Genomic DNA, 22,530 nt, shown 5'->3' with positions numbered 1-22,530 from the left:
TGGTGGCGATTGTGTCATCCGGGAGGCCGGGACTATACTTTTTATTCTCAGGTACACCACTGTTACTCTAGACTAGATTATGTTTTTCTCGATAAGACCTTGTCGGGGGGGGGGGGGGGGACTCCGCCATTGGCCATATTACAATCTCAGACCATGCTCCGGCCTGGTTGGTCGTCCCTTCTTTGGAGGGGGAGCGGAGGGACCGGAGATGGACATTTAATAATTGCTTGTTACAGGATCCTCAGATTGTGGCGGATTTCCTTCCGGTCCTGAGGGAGTATTTTGAGATTAATATGGAATCGGGTCCAGCTTTGAGCACTGTATGGGATGCTTTCAAGGCGGTATCTAGAGGACACTTTATCAAGTGTGCTAGTCAGAGAAATAGGGCTCATAAAGAACGCTTGATGAAATGTATGGAGAAAATTGGTGAGTTAGAGACACGATATAGGGCTACTGGTCGGGTGTCTGACTATTGCAAGCTGCAAGATGTGCGATTGGAGTTGGCAGCGTTGCACGAGGAGAGTTTGCAGTTTGTGCATGCGTGGTTGAAACAGGTCTACTATGAAGGTTCCAATAAGCCTGGGAGGTTGTTGGCAATGAAACTAAGAAAGATGAGAGCTGATAGACATATTGTGCGTGTGAAGGATGTGAGTGGTGTCATGTTATAAAATTCTGCCCAGATCAGGGAGTGCTTTGTCCAATTTTATGAGTCTCTCTATAAAGAGGATGCTGACGTACAGACTGGGGGGGGTGGATCAATACCTGGAAGCTCGAGGACTAGCTGTTCTATCGGAAACACAAAAAAGTGCGTTGGACGCCCCGGTGACATTAGATGAGGTGTTGCAGGTTATTAAGGCCTTGCCGACGGGCAAGGCGCCCGGTTCAGATGGCTTCACCAATGAGTTTTTCAAGACCTTTGCTCGAGAAGTGGCTCCATACTTGACGTTGGTTATTAACTCAGTAAGAGATGGGAAAACTCTCCCTAGAACTATGATGGAAGCGTGGGTTGCGGTCATACCTAAGCCGGATAAGGACAGTACGGAATGTGCTTCATACCGCCCAATATCAATCCTCAATACTGATGTAAAAATCTTGGCCAAGGTGCGTGCGAATCGCTTGGGTGAGGTGCTGCCTACCTTGAGCCACCCGGATCAAGTGGGTTTTGTGCCAAAAAGGCAGGCAATGGACAACGTACATCGAACCTTAGATCTGTTACATGTGGCTCGGTCGCGGGCCTGTCGGTGTTACTGGGTCTGGACGCGGAGAAGGCCTTCGACCGAGTCCACTGGGGGTATTTGGATAGGGTCCTGTATAGATTTGGAATAGGCCCCTTATATAGATCTTGGATCCAATCGCTTTACACCCTCCCACAGGCATGTGTTCGGGTTAACGGTGGGAATTTGGACGCGTTCCGGTTGGGGCGAGGTACCCGACAGGGCTGTCCGTTGTCCACTTTGTTGTTCGCCTTGGCTATGGAGCCCTTAGCGGCAGCTATTCGTGAGAACACGGACATCTCTGGGGTAAAGGTAGGAGGGCAGGAGCATAAAGTTGCGTTATTCACGGATGACGTGCTCCTGTCACTGACCAACTCATTAATTTCTTTACCCAACCTGATGCAGGAAATAGAGGGGTACTCGCGAGTGTCGGGATACAAGCTTAACGCGAACAAGTCGGCGGATATGGCGGTAGGGGTGCCATTGAGGATCTGAGAGGCGTTGAAAGCGTCATATGTCTTCAAATGGTCAGCTAGCTCTATACATTATTTAGGGGTACAGATACCTGTGACACCGTCTGAGCTGTTTGCTGGTAACTACCCGGAGCTTCAGGAGGCGGTCTATAGAGATCTAGACAGATGGACGCACACGGGACTGTCTTGGCTAGGCTGGATAGTGGCGATTAAAATGAACATCTTACCCCAGCTATTGTACTTTTTCAGGTTCTTCCTTTGAGACTATCTCGACCTTTCTTGTCTGGTCTTCAAGATCGCCTGTTACGTTTTGTATGAAACCAGAAGAGACCACGCCTACCACGGGCAGTTTTATACAGGAGCAAACAACTTGGAGGTATAGCAGTGCCAAACCTGTACTGGTACTACTGTGCCGCCCAGGCTAGGTCGGCGGTCGAGTGGTTTAGGGGGGGAAGATCATAAACTTTGGGTCCACCTTGAGCAATCCCTGGTGGGGACTCGTAAGTTAAGACATTTGATGTGGCTACCAAATAAATACAGAGGACAGGTCGACCAGTTTCCTCCAACTGTACAAGCCACCTTTTACTATTGGGATCACATGTTTGTTGAGTGTCAGCCTCCTGTTTCAGGATTGGCACCTATGGCAGACAACCCCTTGTTTGGGCCGGGTGTGGGAAGCCCTATTCTCGGTTGTTGGGCGGCGTCCGGATTAGATATGTTGGGGAAGTTGCATGTGGGAGAGGACCTAGTCCCTTTTGATACCATGAAGGATGACTTTAGGCTATGACAAAGCGACTATTATGTCTATTTGCAATTGAAGCATTTCGTGAAAGGACCTGACTATGTCACTTGTCTCCAGAGGGAGGCACATCCGATGGAGGAGGTATGTGTGAGGCTTCAAAGTACGCGGGGTATGATCACCTTCTTATATGCTTCATTGGCAGCGCATCAAAAGCCTTCACTATTACATAGGAGAAGGTGGGAACAGGAATTAGACTTTACTTTAGCAGACGAAAAGTGGCTGCAGCTGGAGAAGGGGATTATGCGCTCCTCGATGTCGGTGTCTATGAAAGAGAATGCAGTTAAAGTGTTTTTCAGTTGGTACCTCATACTGGCGCGTTTGCATCATATGTTTGTACAAGTTACGCACAGTTGTTGGAGGAAATGTGGTGCTGTGGGTACTATGGGACACATATGGTGGACGTGTCCAAAGGCTAAGGCCTACTGGAAGGGTGTGCAGTCTCGGCTCCAGACCTGTACGGTGGCATCCTTTAGTCTTCCTACTGGGGCAGCGACCAGACGGCCTTAAAGGGACTGAATGGCTTCTGGTGAAGGGGACCCTGCAGGCGGCACGAGTGAATCTGGCGCAGAGTTGGAAGTCACCCCTGGTACCTTCGTTGGTACGATGGCTTACTAAGGTACGCTACATGTATGAAATGGAGAGACTGACAGCAGTTAAATGTAAGACCTTGCCTAGGTGGGAAAAGATATGGAAACCATTTTTGAATGTGAAGTGGGGATGAATGTCACCGGACTGAATGACAGGAGGGAGTAATAGAGAAGGGTTTAGGGAGGGGGGGAGGATTGGAGGGGGGGTCAAAGGGGGAGGGGTTTAGTTTGGGTTGGGGGGTTCACACTTGTTCATAAAATTGGTAAAAAAAAGTTGAAGGTAACTGGGGAATTATTGTAGATTTGATACGAACTACGGTAACTGTTCACTTTTGTATGAAGATCTCTGTCTTACTAATGCTGTGTACTACAATGTCTATACTCTGTTTTGTATCATTACAAGTTCAATAAAGACTTCTATAAATTAAAAAAAAAAAAACTAATGTCAACCATCAACCCCTCTGCATTAAGCCTCCAAAGAAATTCACATAGAAGTGCTAAGTACAGCCATTTGTTACTCTATTGCTGGAAGCCTTTCATCTCACAGGCCTAATCTGAATTTACAACTTTAATAAAGTCTGTTCTTCATTATTTAAAGCCTTAACCCTCATTGCCAACTAGGAAGATTACTGATCCACAGGGTGAACTTCACAGGGTGGACTGCAGTGCCACCCAGTGAAATTTTGCCTAACTAGCTTCTAACACAAAAAATGTGCCTTGGTCCCACAGACCATGAGACTTCGAGCATCCCTATGGTGTGTGGGAGAGGAAACCATAATCCCCATAAACAAAGAGAAGGCAAAAGTGCAAGAGGTCAAACACCTACATAACAGTACTTAAAAGATAACCTCACTGTCACACCAAAGCTACCCCCAGCACCCCTAGACCACCCTTGGGAACTATAGGACTGGTGAATGTCAGATCAACTGCAAAGTAATCCTCCGTGATCCATGATGCCATACATGAACAGCATCTTGACATCCTAGGAATAAATGAAACCTGGCTAGATGAAAGTGGGGGTTTACCACTGCAGAAGTATGTCCAACAGGCTTCAACATCCAACATCAACCAAGACCAGGAAGACGGGGTGGAGGGGTAGCAGTCTTGATTCGGGATACAATCAAACTGCGTGGAATATCTATTTTCCAGCTACATGAATCAGAATTTCTTTTAATCCAACTTGAAGAGAAGAAACCAATCTGGCTGCTTATGGCATACCGAGCACCTCGTAACAACATATTATCTGTGCAAGAACTCCTAGTAATGATTACTCAAGTGACCCTGAATTACCCTAGGCTGGTGATCATGGGAGATTTCAATCTACACATCGAAACCCCAGAAACCACCACAGCTGGAAACGATGACAGCACTAGGATTTACACAGGTGATCAATTCTCCAACCCACGAAAAAGGTCACATACTAGACCTGGTATTCTACAAAGGGGTGGATATCCCAGAATTCTGGGATAACAGTATTGAAATAACACCCCTATCATGGTCAGTCCATTTTCTAATTAAATTTTCCCTAAGTGACCACCTGAAACAAATGGCACCTCCCAGAGTTTGGAAGGAGATCAGAGACAAAAAAAAGCTGACTGTTGAGAATTTCCTAGAGGCCTTGGACTATCCACATGTGGATGAAAAGAAAAGTACAGTGTCAGGACAGGATGACATTTGGAATACACACTTAGCCAAGACCTTATTAAAAATGGCACAACTAAAAAAGGCCTTATGCTCCACTCACAAACGCTCACCTTGGTTTTCTCCAGAACTTCGGATCCTTAAACGCGAAGGATGGAAACTGGAAAGTAGATGGCATAAATCTCGCCTGGATGAAGACAGGCTAAACTGTAGGAGGCACATGACAAAGTACCGCCAAACCTTAACAGCAACCAAAAAGCAGTATTTCTCTCAATGCATTGCACAGGCTGCCAATTCAACCAAGCAGTTCTTCAGTATAGTAAACAGCCTACTGCAACCCCCACAACAGAAGCAGCCTGCCCAGTCTAAACTGAACCGCAGTGATTTTGCTGCATATTTTGCCAACAAACTTAAAAGTCTCCGCCAGGATTTACAGACAATCCCACCCAGTCCCCAACCAGTTAACTAGGAGTGCACAAACTCACCCCATCCTGACAGAGACAGATGGGACACTTTTAACCCAATGACAGAGAAGAACCTTGACAAAATTCTAAGAGACCTTTGACCAACTACCTGCTCCCTCGACCCCTGCCCATCAAAGCTAGTGCAGCAGGCAAGTATGGGCCTCACAGAAGGCGCCACAAAAATTGTGAAAACCTCTCTTTCTAATGGACAATTACCAACAGCATTGAAAAGGGAAGTGATTCACCCTTTCCTAAAAAAAAAATAAAAACTTTGACTAGGACAAACTTGAAAGTTACCGGCCAGTATCCAACATCCTATTCTATGGAAACTTGTAGAACAAACAGACTGTGTTCAACTTAATGATTGGCTAGAAGAATGTGGCTAGATCCATGTCAATCTGGATTCAGACCCGGTTATAGAACAGAAATGGTCCTCGTATCCCTACTAAATGATCTTCACAGAAACCGAGACAAGGGATTTGCCTCGGTGTTAGTACTGCTAGATTTCTCAACAGTTTGTTTTTTTTGACACTGTGGATATCATGCTAGCATGACTGACAGAAACAGGTATCAAGGAAACAGTACTTGCCTGTCTGATAGATAGGATCTGAACCAGGCAATAATCCATAACGTTTGGCAGAAACTCATCACCACCATGGGCACTGAGCTGCAGGTACCACAAGGATCCATGTGCAGCTACTCATACCCATTGAATCTGACTTACCTACAGCCTTGAATAAACTGATTACCTGTCTAACATCAATTCAAGAATGGGTCCTAACACAAGTGGATATATACCCGACATCAAAATCTCTTTTAGGAAGTATGAACTCCTCCTTAAATCACAAGTCAGAAACCTTGAAATACAGTTAGATTCAACACTTACACTGATTCCCAAAATCCAAGCAACTTTCAAGCACTGCTTCTACTATTTGCAACAACTATGCTGCCTCTCTTGCATCAAGAAGGTAAATCTTATCCCAGTTGTGCATGCCATGATAACATCAAGACTGGATTACTGCAATGGTCTGACTACAAAGGGCCTGCACCAGCTCCGGTTGATTCAGAATGCAGCAGCAAGACTCATAGAAGTTTGTAAGCGACGTGACCAGATCACATCATTTTTGCAAAAACTTCATTAGCTACCAGTAAAATACAGGGCTAAATTTTAAAATTTCTATGTCTGATCTTCAAGACCTTTAAAGGAAATGGCCCTGAGTACCTGAAGAACAGGATGATCCTCTACATACCACAAAGGACACTAAGGTAGGGTTACCATATGTCCGGGTTTACCCGGACATGTCCTCTTTTTGAGGGCATGTCCGGGTGTCCGGACGGATTTGGCCAGCCTGCCCATTTGTCTGGATTTCTGGACAAACAGGCGGGCTGGCTGGTGGGGGCGGGACTCCCCTCCCCTTACTCTACTATCCCTGGTGGTCTAGAGGTACCTCTTCGTCTTCGGGGCAGGAAAGAGCCCCCTCTTTCCTGCCCGGAGCGCTGCTGCTAGCTGCCCTGCATACTGTGAGTCCGGCTCTTGGCGTTTCAAAATGGCCGCCATGAGTTGAAGCAGCCTCGCGAGACTTCAACGCTCGGCGGCCATTTTGAAATGCTGAGAGCCGGACTCACAGGATGCAGGGCAGCTGAGCTGGCAGCAGCGCTCCGGGCAGGAAAGAGGGGGCTCTTTCCTGCCCCGAAGAGGTACCTCTAGACCACCAGGGATAGTAGAGTAAGGGGAGGGGAGGTGACAGGGGGGAGTGGAGATGACGGGGGAGGGAAGGTGATGGGGGAGGAGGGGGTGACTGGGGGAGGGGAATATGCGGCAGGGACGGGGCGAGTGCGTGAAAGGGGCGGGGCAAGTGTCCTCTTTTTATGAGGACAAAAAATGGTAACCCTACACTAAGGTCCTCTCAAGGACTATCACTAACCATGCCCTCTCCAAAAGACATTACACGATGGGATACCATCAAGCGAGCCTTCTCCAGAATAGCCCCCACACTCCTGAATGCACTGCCTGAAAGGCTCCGCTTAACACAAGACTATCTCTACTTCAGGAAGCAGGTGAAAGCTGGGCTATTCAACCAGGCCTTTAACGGAAGAAGTAACTAACTTGTTAGTCTCGCTCACACACACAAGGAGCGACATGGCTGCACATACTGCAGCAGGACATGTTTATAAATTCCTACCATAGCTGAGATCATATTTAACCATCTCTCTAACCTCAAGTGCAACTTTCTTTAAATTGGTCGCCTTATTTTCTAACTCCTCTCATTCTCTTACCTATCTATATGTTCCATCTTAGCATATACCCTTCGCTGTCAATTAAAATGTTCTATTATGTATTGTGTTGACATTGTAAGTAGTATACTATTTCTAATGTTGTATTACCACGTGGTATTCAAAATATTCTGCTTCCAACAACTGCTGCTAACCCTATTTAAATGTACGACAGAATCAGTTGCAGAAAATATTCTGCTTGATACAAGGGGAAGCTGTGTTTCAGAGGGCAGGAATCACTGTTTTTTCTCCGAGTGGGAGTTTTTTTCAGTGATTTAGAATCCTGACCTCTGAAAGAATTTGATAGCAAATACAGGACCGGTGATAATAAATACTTTCAGAAAACAGCTTGAGCGCATGTAAAAAAATATCATGCAAAAGAGTTCTGAATAGAACAGCCAAGCCGGGAAGATTTGAGGTCCTCTTAATAAAAGTAAGAATAAACAAGTGTGATTTACAAGCAGCAGCTGTTGGAAGCAGAATATTTTGAATACCACGTGGTAATACAACATTAGAATTAGAATATTTCACCAGTGGTCCCTATCTAGGCATTATTGTGGTTTAACACAAAGTATTATACTATGCCATATTTTGTATTGTAATTTGAATATTTTTACTGCTGTAATTATCTATTGCTCATGTTTGATCTATTCTTACTGTACACCACCTTGAGTGAATTCCTTCAAAATGCCAGTAAATAAATCAATAAATAAAAACGCTTTTTACTCAGCTTGTACAATTAGTGTAATAATTCCAACTGCCAGAAACTCTAAACTGCTTCCTGCTTAACACATGCCACAGCCTTTACACTATCCATAACTGTGGTGATAAATGTCATATTTTCTTAAAAAGCTAAAAGTTAATATATAATATCTTCTATTTTTAACTAGGAGAAATGGTGCTTTTGGATAGTTGAAAAGATAAACATACTGGTTCAAAATTTCAGGTTCATATATGTGTTTATAACCTTACAATACAGTGTTAACCCAAAAAAGGGGTACCTGCATACCAGTATAAGGAGGATGGGCATATGGTGTGGTGTCAATAGAAAGGCTGGTCACCTTAAAAGAAATGCTGCCCATGGAAATTAATTTTTAAAAAGTTGAATCTCTCTATATAAAACGCACCTCCAATGTTCTAATGAAGCCGGAAGCTGCAAGTCTCCAACTTCCGTAGTTGTATAGATCGCTGTTCCCCCATGAGTGTGTGCCCCGCCCTCGCGTCACAACATTATGACGTCGAGGGCGGAGCACTCACACTCACCGAATGGGCTGCAGGGAGTGCGCCACAGCAGGGAGTGCACCGCCGTCGATCAGCTGAAAAATAAAGCGAAAAAGCTCGCCTCCGGACATGGCCTGCAGGGAGAGCGCCAGAACAGGGAGCGCACCGCCGTTGATCAGCTGACAAAGAAAGAGGGAGAATCGCCGACATGGGCTGCAGGGAGAGCGCCAGAACAGGGAGCGGACCGCCGTCCATCAGGTGAAAAACAAAGAGGGAGAATCGGTGTGTGCCTGCAGGGGGAAGGGAGCAGGGGAGGGAAGACAATCGCTCCCTGGCTACAAGGAGGGCAAGGGACAGTGCAGAATCGCTGGGTGGCTGAAGAGGGGGGGCATGGGAGAGAGGACAATCGCAGGGTGGCTGGACAGGGAGGGCAGGGGACAGACAACAATCACTGGGTGCCTGGAGGGGGGCAGGGGACAGAGGACAATCGCTGGGTGCCTGGAGAGGGGGGGCAGGGGAGAGAACCCTGCAATTCGAAGGGACAATCGGTGTGTGCCTGCAGGGGGGAGGGAGCAGAGGATGGAAGAGAATCACTCCGTTGCTACAGGGGGCAGGGGACAGTGGAGAATCGCTGGGTGGCTGGAGGGGGCGCAGGGGACAGATGACAATCACCGCGTCGCTGGAGAGCGGGGGCAGGGGACAGACAAGAACCTTGCTAGCGCCCGTTTCATTTCTCTCAGAAACGGGCCTTCTTTCCTAGTTATTAATAAAACAAAGTTTTAAAGGGAAAAACATTACAAAGGAAAATGTTTCTACTGCCTGCAGTATGTTTAAAGTTATGTGGCTTTCATTATTGCAAAAGAAACATAATAATAACCTTTCATACAGAAAACATCCTATATTTACACGTAGGTGACAAACTACACTCAAGAAATAAATTATTTAGTAATTATCATTAATTACTTTCTTGCCTTCATAAAAGTTACATGTAGGATAATTTCTTGAATACTGTGTCAAAAATGTATTTCACTATCACACGTTTCCAAAAGCACTGCAAGTTTTCAAGCAATAGTGTCATTCTACACAACTGTCAAGCACAACTGAGAACATTTTTAATTCACTGTACTTGGCTTCATGATCTCGGTATTAACGATACCCTCGGTCACGTGCAGATTGATTGCACTGTCCATCGGGAGCTACTATATTATCTCCCACATCCGCCAATCATAGAACACTGTACATCAGCATTTACAAACATTTGCAGACAGCTAGAGCTCTGTTCACCATTCACATGAAAAGCGCCAAAAGCCAAATACCTTGCTGTACAAAAAGGCAACATTTAAGGGGTAAAAAAAATCTTGCACATTGTAAAAGTACACAAAAGACCCGCCCAACTGCTTCTGTTCCTGCCTCACAAAATATTTGGCACTTACTTGCGTTTCATTTACCACGACCTTTGACTCGCTGCCTGCCATCACTCTGGTGTAACTTTGTAAACTACTTCTAACTGGGGCTCTACCTTCTGCAGCCGGCCTGCTTTCCTGATCAAAATATGAAAACTAATTCGAGTCTTTTTTTATAAGTAATTATTGTTTCTTTTAATAAATGTGTTTCAAATCACTGTTGAAGTGCTTTCTCCGTCTAACAGTTACATACGACCAGAGTTTTAGCGTCTTCCGCGCTCGAATCCTAGTACTGCGTCAGGTGACCGGTGCGGAAGCGCTGTAGCCTTGTGACAATGCTAGAGTCACGCGCCGTGAAAGCGTCTCACGCGGCCCCAATAGCGGTGGGGGTGGGGGTTAAGTTTTAACGGTCTATGGCAATGCGAATTGGTAACTTGTGTTCTGAGAAGTGACAAATGCTGTCTAAAAGAAGTCCTCAAGCGATATATTTGCTCCCTTTGTCACGGAACACACAGAGTACATTGGGGGTGTTACAGTGTCGGCAGGTAGTCCAAGCTGTTTCTGCAAAACTTCTTTAAAGAGAGAGGCGACACTTTTTACCGCCTTGGGGACATGTAAAATAGCTGATCTCCCAGAGTTAGGTTGGGGGCGATGGAGTGCAACAGTAATAGTGACAAACTAGTGTTACTTCGGTTAGGCTCTTTTGGCAATTTTTACCACTGAAGCCTTCAACATAGGGCAGCTGGGAACTTTTTCCAAAACCCTGAAAAAAAGTGACCTAGCCTAATAGGATTTAGTCCCAGCCTTTAATCAGTGCTATCCCTGGTACTTACGTACACGCAACGAAGTCATACAATGCAACAGTAGATAAATTGAAACAGACATGTCTTTCCACCTGAACTGAGCAAACTACAAATTATCAGAAACATTTAGAAGCTCATTTTCAAAGCACGTAGGGGCCCTTTTACAGAGCGGTGGTAAACCCAATGCAGGCTTACCCCTCCCTCTTCTGGGACTACCACCGGCCCAACATGGACGCCAGCAGCAGTCCCACCTTGAGCACGCACCATTTCTGGGGGAAAAAGAAAACCTCCGGAAATGGTGTGCACGGCGGTAACCTGGCAGTAATTGATTAGCACAGGAGCCCTTATCACTTCAACAGGTGGCAGTAAATATGGTAATCCTACGGTAAAGGCTCCTCGTTGCATGGCCATGCGGTAAGAGTTCTCTCACCGCATGGCCATGTGTGCCTGAGGTCTTTTTACCCACTTCGGTAAAAAGGGCCCTGCGTCATAGCTTGGTAAAAGAACCCCATAGACTTATAAGGTCTATGTGCTTTGAAAATGAGCACCATGATTTCCAAAGGTGACATTTTAATAACTAAACAAAATATGTTTGTTTTTTTCCACCTTTGTTATCTGGATATTTTATTTTTCTAATTATATTGGTCCCAGTTTCGTTTCTGCTTTCCTTTTATTATCAAATTTTCTAACTCTTTTTTTCCAGGATCTCCTTTCCACTTTTTGTTTTCTTTTCTTTGTCATCCTGTCTTCATTTCATCAACTACATACCTCGGTGTCTGAAGCTGATCTTTTCTCTTTTTTCTTGTTTTTCTGTACTTCTCTGTATCTGTATCCTCTCATACCTAGAAGTCATTCCTCTTCATCTTCCAATTCTCCCTGCCACAACCCCATATCTCCCCAACTCTCCCTTCTGTTACTCCCTCTGAGCCCTCCATCTCTCTTTTTATGTTCTCTTTATAGTGTCCAGCTAACTGGCCCCTTTGTCCTTCTTCTCAACAACTGCTTCCCTTCTTGTTCTCAAAATCCTTTACCACCAAACATCATCATCATCATCATCCCCTCTTCATCTTTCATCCAGTGGTGTAGTTAGGACTGATTGGGCCCTGGGCAGAAAAATAGAGATCCCCAACCCCAGGACATGGTTCCTCAGCATAGAGGCAGGATCGGTGTCTGCAGTTCCATAGGGAGATACTGTCCAGCACTGAAGAGGAGTGCTCACAGGACTCAGAGGATGATCCCAAATGCTTTTCTTCATATGAGTCTTATGAGATTTCCTCTGAACCCTCCCCTCCACCTGAAAGGAGACAGTCTTTGCCAGAGAGACTTTCATTTCCATCTTTTGTAAAGGAAATGACTGAGGCCATTCCATATCCTTGGGAAGTGGAGGATGAGCTCAGGGCCAATATCCTTGAGATCCTGGATTATACATCTCCTCCTGTGACTGCACCTCTTCCCAAGGCACTCAAGGAAGTCCTCATCAGGAACTGAGAGCCCCCTCTGTCTGTCCCTGTTATGTAAAGAAGATTGACACCCAGTATCAGATCCATGGTACATCTAGTTTTGATAGGCTTCAATTGTCTCACAATTCCATGGTGGTGGAATCCACTCTCAAAAGAGCTAGGAGTTCCAAGGACTATGCCTCGGCGTCCCCAGGCAGAGAAGCTAGAACCCTGGATTCTTTTGGGAGGAAGATGTACCAGGCTTCAATGCTCATCTCCCGCATGCAATCCTACCAGCTCTTTACAAGTATCTACTTGTAAAACAGTGCAACAGCTGTCAGACTTCATTGACACACTCTCTCCAGAGCATGCCAAGCCTTTTTGCCAGTTGATCAAGCAGCAGAAGGCATGTTGAAAGTTCTTGGCCAGGGGCACTTACGACACTTTTGATGTCGTATCCAGGATCTCAGCTCAAAGTATAGCAATGCTCAGACTCTCATGGCTGCGTGTTTCTGACTTGGAACATTCTGTTCAGCAGTGGTTGGCAGATGCCCCTTGCCAGGGGATAAACTTTTTGGAGAGAAGGTTGAGGAGGTCACTGGCCAAATCAAGAAACATGCTAATACAATCTCTTCTCTCCCACTGGGTGCATTCTATATCAGCTTCCTCAGCTGGGAAGACTTTTGGCAAGCCAAGGAGGAGTATCTATTCCTATCCTAGATGTAGGTATAACCCTTTGGCTCGCCAGCCTATTCAGGCTCAGCCCCAGCACATTCGTTCACATCAACAGGGTGCACCTAAGGCCCCTGCTGTTCCCCAGGCAAAGCAAGGAATGAGCTTTTGACTGGCTCCAGCAGAGCATAGCCGCAGTAAAGGTGCCCATCCCGGATGACTTGCAAGTTGGGGGGAGACTAAAATTTTTTCTCCAAAGTGGCCTATTATAACCTCCGACCAGTGGGTTTCTCAAATAGTCCGTCTCTGATACGTTTTCAATTGGCACCTCAGACCTCCAAATTGCCCACTTAGAGCTCTCAGCACAAGCAGGTAATTGCAGAGGAACCCTCCGCCCATGTGGTCAAACCTGCTCCACGAGGGGAAGAAAGGCAGAGATTCTACTCCAGGTACTTCCTTGTGCATAAAAAGATGGGGGGGGGGCATGCATCCCATCCTAGTCCTAAGGGCCCTGAACAAATTTCTAGTCAGAGAAAAGTTCAGGATGGTTTCCCTGGGCATCCTTCTCCCAATGATTTAAAAAAATGAATGGCTATGCTCTCTGGACTTAAAGGATGCATCGTGATACTTCTAGCCCAACAGAAGTATCTTCGATTTTGGCTGGGAACACATCACTCTCAGTATTGTGTGTTGCCTTTTGGCCTCGTGTCATCTCCCAGGGTCTTCACCAAGTGTCTAACAGTAGTTGCAACATCGTTACGCAGACTGGGAGTCCATGTGTTCCCGTATCTCAATGATTGGCTGGTGAAGAGCAGCTCAGAGGATGGTTCTCGGGAGTCCATACGGATGACTATTCAGGTGCTCGAGCTACTAGGGTTCGTTTTAAACTACCCCAAGTCCCATCTCCATCCTGTCCAGCAATTGGAGTTCATAGGAGCCCTGCTCGACACTCAGGGAGTTCGAGCCTATCTTCCGGAAACGAGAGCGGACAATCTGGTTTCACTTGCGTTCAAGGTTTGTGCCTCTCAGCAGGTCACAGCTCTGCAGATGTTGAGATTGTTGGGCCACATGGCTTCCACAGTGTACGTTACACCCATGTCATATCTCCATATTAGATCAGCTCAATGGACCCTGGCTTCTCAGTATCAAGCCATGGGGAGTCTAGAAGATGTCATCCGAGTGTCCCCAGAGCTTCTATGTTCTCTTCAATGGTAGACAATTTGATCCAATTTGACTCTGGGACTTCCATTCCAAATTCCTCAGCCTCAACAGTCTACTACATGGAGCGGACAAGGCCCCACAGACGGTCCGCCCAGCTTTTTGTTTCTTTTGTTTAAATCTATTTATTAATTTTATATTTTAACAAGCATTCTACTTGTACAGAAATACAGCGTTAAATATAAACCAAGAAAAAAAAAGTATCATACATTATTATTCATGACATAATATTTATATATATATTCAACGTTTCCTTAGACCACTATTCGGGGACATAGTCAAAACTTGAGAAGAATTATTTGTGGGTTAACTTAGCATATAATAAGGCTACACATGGTGGCTTTGCATAATTCTTATATTATCTCAGTTGTTTAGTATCTAGAAAAGATTTCAACTGTTCTGGTACAAAAAAAGAATATTTAGTCTCAGCAAAATGGACCAAACATTTACAAGGGTATGCGAGGAAAAATGTCCCTCCCAATTTCAGGACTTTTAGTTTCATTTTCAGAAAATCTTTCCTTCTATCTTGGGTCTGTCGGGTTACGTCGGGATAAATCCAGATTTTCTCCCCATAAAAAGGGGTCTTTGGTAATTTAAAGTAAAGTCTTAAGGTCGAATTTAAATCCTGTTCAAACACAAATGTAATTAGCAAAGTGGCTCTGATGGTTATTATTTCAATTGATTGCTCCAGAAAAGCAGAAATATTATCAACATCAATATTAGGCTGTTCATTTACGTGCTCATGTTGTCCCTCTTTCATACCTGTTTTTTTCGGTATATAATATAGCTTTGTTATAGGAGGAATAGCTTCTTTAGGCATTTTTAGATTTTCAATCAGGAATTTCTTAAATAAATCAATAGGTAACATTCCAGGTATTTTAGGAAAATTCAATATTCATAAATTCAGCCTTCTATTATAATTTTCTATCTGTTCAATCCGTCTGTTCAGCAAAATCTTATCTTTAGCCACTGCTGCTTTAAAACTTTGAAAATGTTCCAATTCTTTTCCCATTTGAGTTTCTCTTATAATTAAGTCCTTTTTCAATACCTCCACATTATTAACCAGTTCATCAAACTTGAGGAATAAAGCATTTACCTCATCAGAAGATTTTTGTAATGTTGAGTCCATTTTGTTAAGTTTGAGCCAGATCTTGTCCAGATTAACCTCCGTGTTATTTTAAGAGGCCTCAGATGTTTTTAGGGCCTCTGACTCCGAGCACTGAACCGACAATATAGGCCCCCCACCAAGGGAATCTTTCCCCACCACTTCAGAGGTTTGTGGATTCCTTGCCTACAGCGCAGCCAGTGCCAGCACGGAGGAATGTTAGAGATTGAGGGCAGTGAGAGCAACGCCTCAGCTCCCAGCAGGAGCTCCGCTTCTCCGGAGGGCTCTGCTAAGGGGTTTCCCGCCCCCTGTTCACTTCAAGAAGCCTTCGTTAGGAAGCGATCTAAACTCTGTTGGTTCGGTGACGAGGTTGAGGTAGGTGGGGGAATAGACCGCACCAAGCCTTTCCTTTTAGTATGAGGCATTTTTAACTTCAGAAAAAAAAAATAAAGTTCTTAAAAGGAAAGAAGAATGCCGAGCCAAGAGCTGCTTCCTACATTAACCACATCGCCATCTTGACTTTTTTGTTTCTTTTAATCCCAACATGATGGGGGTCACAATCGGGAAACGCACCAATTCAATTTGGCTAGCAGATTGCATTTCCTTCACTTATGCCCAGGCTGGGCTGGCCTTGGAGGGTCATGTCACAGCTCATAATGTCAGAGCCATGGCTGCATTGGTAGTCTACTTGAGGTCAGCCTCCAATGAAGAAATTTGCAAGGCTGCAATGTGGTCTTCAGTCCACACATTCACATCTCACTACTGCCTTGAGCAGAATACCCGATGTGACTGTCAATTTGGGCAGTCAGTGTTGCAGAATCTGTTAGGGTCTAGAATCCAACTTCACCCTCCTAGACCCATTTTATTCTGTTCCAGGCTACACTTTCATTCAGATTGTATATAGTTTCATGTTAATCTTTATTATGTCCTCGCCATTGCGAGGCCCAATTGACCAATGTTTGTTGTTTTCGGTGAGCCTGGATTCTAGGGATTCCCCACTTGTGAGAAGATAGAAGACTGCTTGTCCTCGGAGAAAGCGAAGATACTTACCTGTAGCAGATATTCTCCAAGGATAGCTGGCTTCATATTCTCACACTCCCTCCCACCTCCCCTTGGAGTTGTTTCCTTGGTTATTTTTACTTTAGTATTAAACTGAGGAGACCACATTCTCACGATGGGAAGGAAGATACTCGCGCATGAGTGATGGAGTGCAGCTCGTGCTCCACAAAGCTCTTTCTTTTACTATGGCAAATGCTGGACCAGGCAACTCGGATCGGCGTCACCCACTTGTGAGAATATGAAGCCTGCTGTTCTCGGAAATATCTTCGCTTTATGGATGGGAGAGACTGGGAATTTGGAGAGGATAGTGAGGTGTGTGCGTGTTAGGGAATGGTGAGTGATAGGAATTTCAAGGGGTTAGGAGATGTTGGCCTGACAGTAGACTGGAGAGAAAGAAGAGAGATGCTACCAATGGGAGCAGATGAGATGGGGGAAGGAAGAGAGATAGATAGATTCTGGCCCCAGGAAGGGAAGAGGAAGGGGAGAAGCTGGACATGGAGATGGGCAGGGATACAGAGTGGTGATGCTGAACATGGAGAGGAAGATATGGATACAGAGGGGCAATGAAAGACAAGTGAGGGGATAGGGACACGGAGAGGTGGTGCTGGACAGAGGAGAAGGGTTATGGATACAGAGAGAACATGCTGAACACTGCAAGAATAAGGACACAGAGAGGGGAGATGTTCAACATGGCAGGAGGATAGGGTCAGAGACACAGAAGAGAGATGCTGGAGAAGGCAGATAGGGATGCAGAGGGAAGATGAATGATGCACATGAAGAGAAAAGAAATGCCAAATGAACAAGGAGAACCTGCTTTCCTGTCTGGCCTCTATTGGTCAAGCTCTCAAATGGTTCGAGTCATTTTTAGCAAATAGGCAATATTCTGTTCACTCAGCTGACACAAAATCTCTACTGTTTCATCTCAACACTGGTATCCCACAAGGATCAGTACAGGAAGTATTTTTTCATGCTGGGAGGGAGGGCAGGGGGGAGAGGAGGGTGGGCAGGGGGGAGAGGAGGGTGGCTGGACATTTGTGGCTGGAGGGGAGAGGATGGTTGCTGGACATGGATGGAGGGCAAGAAATGAAGAAGAAAGGAGGAAAGTAAAGAAATAAATGGAAAGGAAGCCCTGGAAATGGAGTTAAGAGAACAGATAGAGAGCAGCAGAATCAGCGACTAGAACCAATATGGATAGAAAAACAAAATCACCAGACAACAAAGGTAGGAAAAATCATTTTATTTTCATTTTAGTGTTTGGAATATGTCGAATTTGAGAATTTACATCTGCTGTCTAATTTTGCACTGGGTATACTGGAGCTGTAACAGCTTACAGAAATGATTTATAATGGAAGAAAATCATGTTATTTTTTTCTCCTATACTTGTATAATATTTTCAATTATGTCTGTTTATATGTGCCATGGCTGATGTAAGTGGTGTGGCTATCATAGGGGTGGAGTCATATGTGGTGACCCCGCCCATAATAAGTACTGGCACTTTGCGATAAATAATTCGATTTTGGGTTGCTGTTTGGGCACTCGGTCTCTGAAAGGTTCGCCATCACTGCCCTAGGTGGTGGAGATGAAAACGGTAATGGAATTCAAACATGCATGGGATAAACACAAAGGAATCCTGTTTAGAAGAAATGGATCCACAGAATCTTAGCGGAGATTGGGTGGCAACATCGATAATTGGGAAGCAAACCAGTGCTGGGCAGACTTCTACAGTCTACACCCTGATTGTGACTGAATAAATATGGATGGGCTGGAGTGTAAATTTTAAGGGGCTTTGATGTTAGCTTCAGAACTTTTAATACAAGAACAGTGCTGGGCAGACTTCTTCGGTCTGTGCCCTGAAAATGGCAAGGACAAATCAAATTCAGGTATACATATAAAGTATCGCATACCATGTAAAATGAGTTTATCTTGTTGGGCAGACTGGATGAACCGTACAGGTCTTTATGTGCCATAATTTACTATGTTATATGTTACTATGTTACTTTTCAACATCTTCCTTGCACCCCTTCTCACTCTGGTTACAATCTGTAGAATTGTTTATGCTGACGATATTAAAATTCTTTGCCCTATTAAACCCTCAGATCCCACACAACTGAAAACCATTACAACATGGTTTTCTGACAGCAAATTGATCCTTAATCCAGAAAAATCTAAAGCTATTCTATATTCTGCCACTAATTCTATATCATTAGTCTCTCCAATTCTGCTAAATGATTTTCCAGTTTCATTAGTCCAATCCACGCGCATTCTAGGATTTATTTTTGACTCTTTCATTTTATGATCAAATTTCTAAGGTTATTCAACGTTCTTTCTATAAGCTTTGTCTTATTAGATCTACCCAACAACTATTACATCCCACTGCTATCAATATATTAATTCTTTCACTGGTTATCTAGTAACTTGATTACTGTAACTCCCTCTATTTAGGTCTTCGGATTAAAGATCGACATCGTCTTCAACTAGTGCAAAATACTGGCATAAGAGTACTCTATCAGCTTAAGAAATTCGACCATATTACTTTGCATCTCAAATCTTTGCAATGGCTCCCCATTTCCTACCCTATTCCTTATAAAATTCTCCTACTAGTTTACAAGACTTTCGCCGCCACTGAACCTCTTTACCTTCTGAGATACATATACATTCCATATAGTGCTTGGTTTATCTGAATTACATATTAAGAAAAAAACTAGCCTGTTTTTGATATGTAAAGTTTGTGAAACAATCATAAGTACATAAATACATAAGTATTGCCATATTGGGACAGATCGAAGGTCCATCAAGCCACATTCTGTTTCCAACAATGGCCAATCCAGGTCACAAGTACCTGGCAAGATCCCAAAACAGTACAATACATTTTATGCTGCTTATCCTAGAAATAAGCAGTGGATTTTCTCCATTTTAATAATGGCTTATGGACTTTTCTTTTAGAAAGCTATTCAAACCTTTTTTAAACCCCTCTAAGCTAACAGCATTTACTACATTCTCTGGCAATGAATTCCAGAGTTTAATTACATGTTGAGTGAAGAAATATCTTCTCTGATTAGTTTTAAATTTACTGCTTTGTAGCTTCATTGCATGCCCCCTAGTCCTAGTAATTTTGGAAAGAGTAAACAAGCGATTCACGTCTATCCGTTCCACTCCACTCATTATTTTATAGCATGTAGCAGGTTTTTTTCTTCTGAAATGGCAACCCTAAAGCAGGTGGTTGTGGAGGGGCAGAACAGGGAAAGAGTGCAACAGTCAGTGTGACAAGGAACTTGGGATAGAGCATGGGGCTGGGGCAAGGGAGAGGCATGAGCAGAACAAAGGTGGCCATGAAATGAAGAAGGTGTCCGGTTTTTCTCTGTGTAAAAATTTGCATCCCTAGGCTCACCTCTTCCCTTCCTCTGCCCTTCTGGCTCCTTGGAAGGGAGAAGAGAGAGCATAGCACCCCTGCTGTTCTGGAATCTGAAAAGAAATGGCAAAACTTTATTCTAGAAAAGAAGCTCAATTAATTATTACTGAGATTATTTTTCTTTTTCTTTAGGCCTTCAAAGGTAGACCCAGTGTTTCTTAATAATCACCATCACACTGTTTACCCCTAAAAAAAATCAAAACTTTATTCTAGGCCATTCCCTTAAATTAAGCTCTGCTTGACATATGATAAGCACTTGTGCATCTGCAAATACAGTTGTAGACAAGTCTGAGCCAGATCCACCTTGAGAAGAATTTTCCAGCTTTAGACTATCATCAAAAGCTGTTTTTCCGGTTTATTGATTTTTAATCTTGTAGTTGTCACAGACTTTCAACCTTCAGTGAAACAATGGGTACTCACAAATTTGGGAACTTGATATTCTCTGAAACACCTTGAAAAATGTTGAATGCATGCATCAGGTTTCTGCCTCAGTACAAATGGAATTTTGCTTATTTGTTCTAATTGGTGTCACTGATAGGTCCAATTCCAGTGAGACTTTTAGTCCTTGGTAGGTTTCCAATTCTACTACAAGTCATTGAAAAATGTGTTGAATATGTCCTGTATTAGAAACTTCTGTAGTTGACGAATCCTAACAGTCACATTCCAAATATTTCAAAACACTTTCTTCCAGAGAGGCCTGCACTGTATCTGCTTGTTATTAGCACCAGTAGTGAAGCTTGGTGTATACCATATTGCATATTCACAGTGCGAGACCCTATAATAATCTTACCCTTCTGGCAGTCATATAACAAGATGATTAAGGGGTCCTTTTACTAAGGTGCACTAACAGATTTAGCATGCGCTAATGATTAGTGTGCACTAAGGGCCCTGTTTACTAAGTTGCGCTATAGGTACACTAGTGTTTTTAGCACGCGCAATGCTAGAGACACCCATAGGAATATATGGGCATTTTTAACTAGCGCACACCAATTTTAGCGTGTGCTAAAAATGGTAGCACACCTTAGTAAACAGGGCCCTAAATGATAAGACGCCCATAGGAATGTAATGAGCTTCTTATCATTTAGCATATGCTAATAATTAGCACACCTTAGTGAAAGGACCCCGAACTTTGTCATCTTAAATAATGTCGAGTCCAAAGTGCTCAGTATGTCTCTTCTCAGAAAAAGTGGCTCCTGAATCAATTTCTACCTAACTTTATGCTCCACAGAGACCCATTGTGGTCTATTGTTGTAGATTATTTGTTCCTTTGACTGACTCTACCTATTTCTCAAAGCCATAATTTAACATAGCACCTGCAAAATTTGAGAGAAGGAATGTACAAAATATTTGCTGGACACTAGAACCAGAGCACTGACTATCAGCACTGCCAGAGAGCTTACAGAGTGGTATTCACTGAGCTCTCTGTGCAATACTGGTGCAAATCTGACAGGAAGAATATGCATCCCTTAAGGCTCTTACTCTGTTCAGAATCAGACCTTGCTTAGCGATTGTTGCAAGCATGCTGTATTTCCACTGACATGATCAGAGATGCCCCTTTCTTGAAAACATTAGGTCAACCTAGATGAGGATGCAGTACTGCAGAATTTTATCATGGGCTCCACAAAAAGATCATATAGCTCAGTTTCTAAAGTTTTATGAAAACTGGATGGTTTTGGCAGCTACTGAAATTCAGTAATTCTAGCTGCAACCCTTTCATCAGATCCTTCTTCATAGTTAGAGCTTATAAAAATCAGATTTTTATTTTGACAGTATTAGACCCTTGAGGGGGCTTCAAATTGCCAATAGTGTTGACATTATTTTGCTAATGTAGTTACAGCAGCACAGTGGTTTTCATAGTCTTTGAATTGATCTGAAAAGTAGGAGCTCTGTGCTGCCACAAATGCCAGCAGCAGAGCCTTGCAAAATAAAACTCCAGCCCTATTCATACTATAGAACTGATATTTCTGTACAGTTTCAGATAATGTGAGCGTTAAAGGTATATTTCAAATCTCATTTATCAAGGGAACTAGAGCCTTGGGCTGAGACAGGTGCTCTCCACATCACTAGTGTTAATCCGCTAAGCCAAATCTGGCCCCATTCTGTAATTAGTTTCTTGATACAGCTGTATTAATGATTGATTTTGTCTCTAGGTGGAGCAAATTATTTTTTAGTACTAAAATTTTATGACTGGATACTCTGACAGATAATATCCCATTGAGAGAGTTGCAATATAAATTTTTGCTAAGGGTTCATATAGTGCCAGCTAGAAGCTACCAAGCAAATATTAGTGAAAAAACAGGGGAGGGAATTCATTAAATAGCACCCAAAGCTGTGCACCAAAAAAGTGCTATTCTATAAAGGGAGTGTGCCCATTACAGAATAGTGTTTGGCATGGATCCAGTGCCTAAATTTGGGGGCTGTACTTATTCTTGCTAAAAGTTGGTTTAAATTCTGGAACCCAACTTAGGTGTGCTTTAGGCAAACTATAATTCTGCATGCAACCTTTTGAAATACCCTTGACATGCCTCCTGGCCACGCCCTGTTTTCAGATACGCACTATGAGGGTTAGGTGCCAAGCTTTATAGGATAGCATGCAGCCAGTTGCGCATCCAAATTCTAATAGATGTAAATTAACTGCAATAATTGGTTGTTAGCACCCAATTATTGCTAGTTAAGGGCTCGTTGATCAATTAAGTTGCACATGCAACACGCACCCAAATTTTAGCATGCAACTTTGGGTGTGATA

At 43.8% G+C, this 22,530-nt stretch overlaps 1 protein-coding gene across 1 annotated transcript in view; it reads right to left on the bottom strand.

Moving 5' to 3' along the window:
- The window catches only part of LRMDA (leucine rich melanocyte differentiation associated), a 2,054,983-nt gene extending 2,044,602 nt beyond the window's left edge, over positions 1 to 10,381 (bottom strand). The window contains exon 1 of the mRNA XM_030203233.1: positions 10,110 to 10,381. Coding sequence (XP_030059093.1) covers positions 10,110 to 10,151 — 42 coding nt within the window. The 5' untranslated portion in view covers positions 10,152 to 10,381. The remainder of the gene's footprint in view (positions 1 to 10,109) is intronic.
- Between the last annotated feature and the right edge of the window lie 12,149 nt (positions 10,382 to 22,530).

Source organism: Microcaecilia unicolor, chromosome 5, assembly GCF_901765095.1.
Source record: "Microcaecilia unicolor chromosome 5, aMicUni1.1, whole genome shotgun sequence".
In the NCBI taxonomy this organism is placed as follows: domain Eukaryota; kingdom Metazoa; phylum Chordata; class Amphibia; order Gymnophiona; family Siphonopidae; genus Microcaecilia; species Microcaecilia unicolor.
Note: the sequence above shows the minus strand (reverse complement) of the source record. Positions and strands in the feature narration are given on the sequence as shown.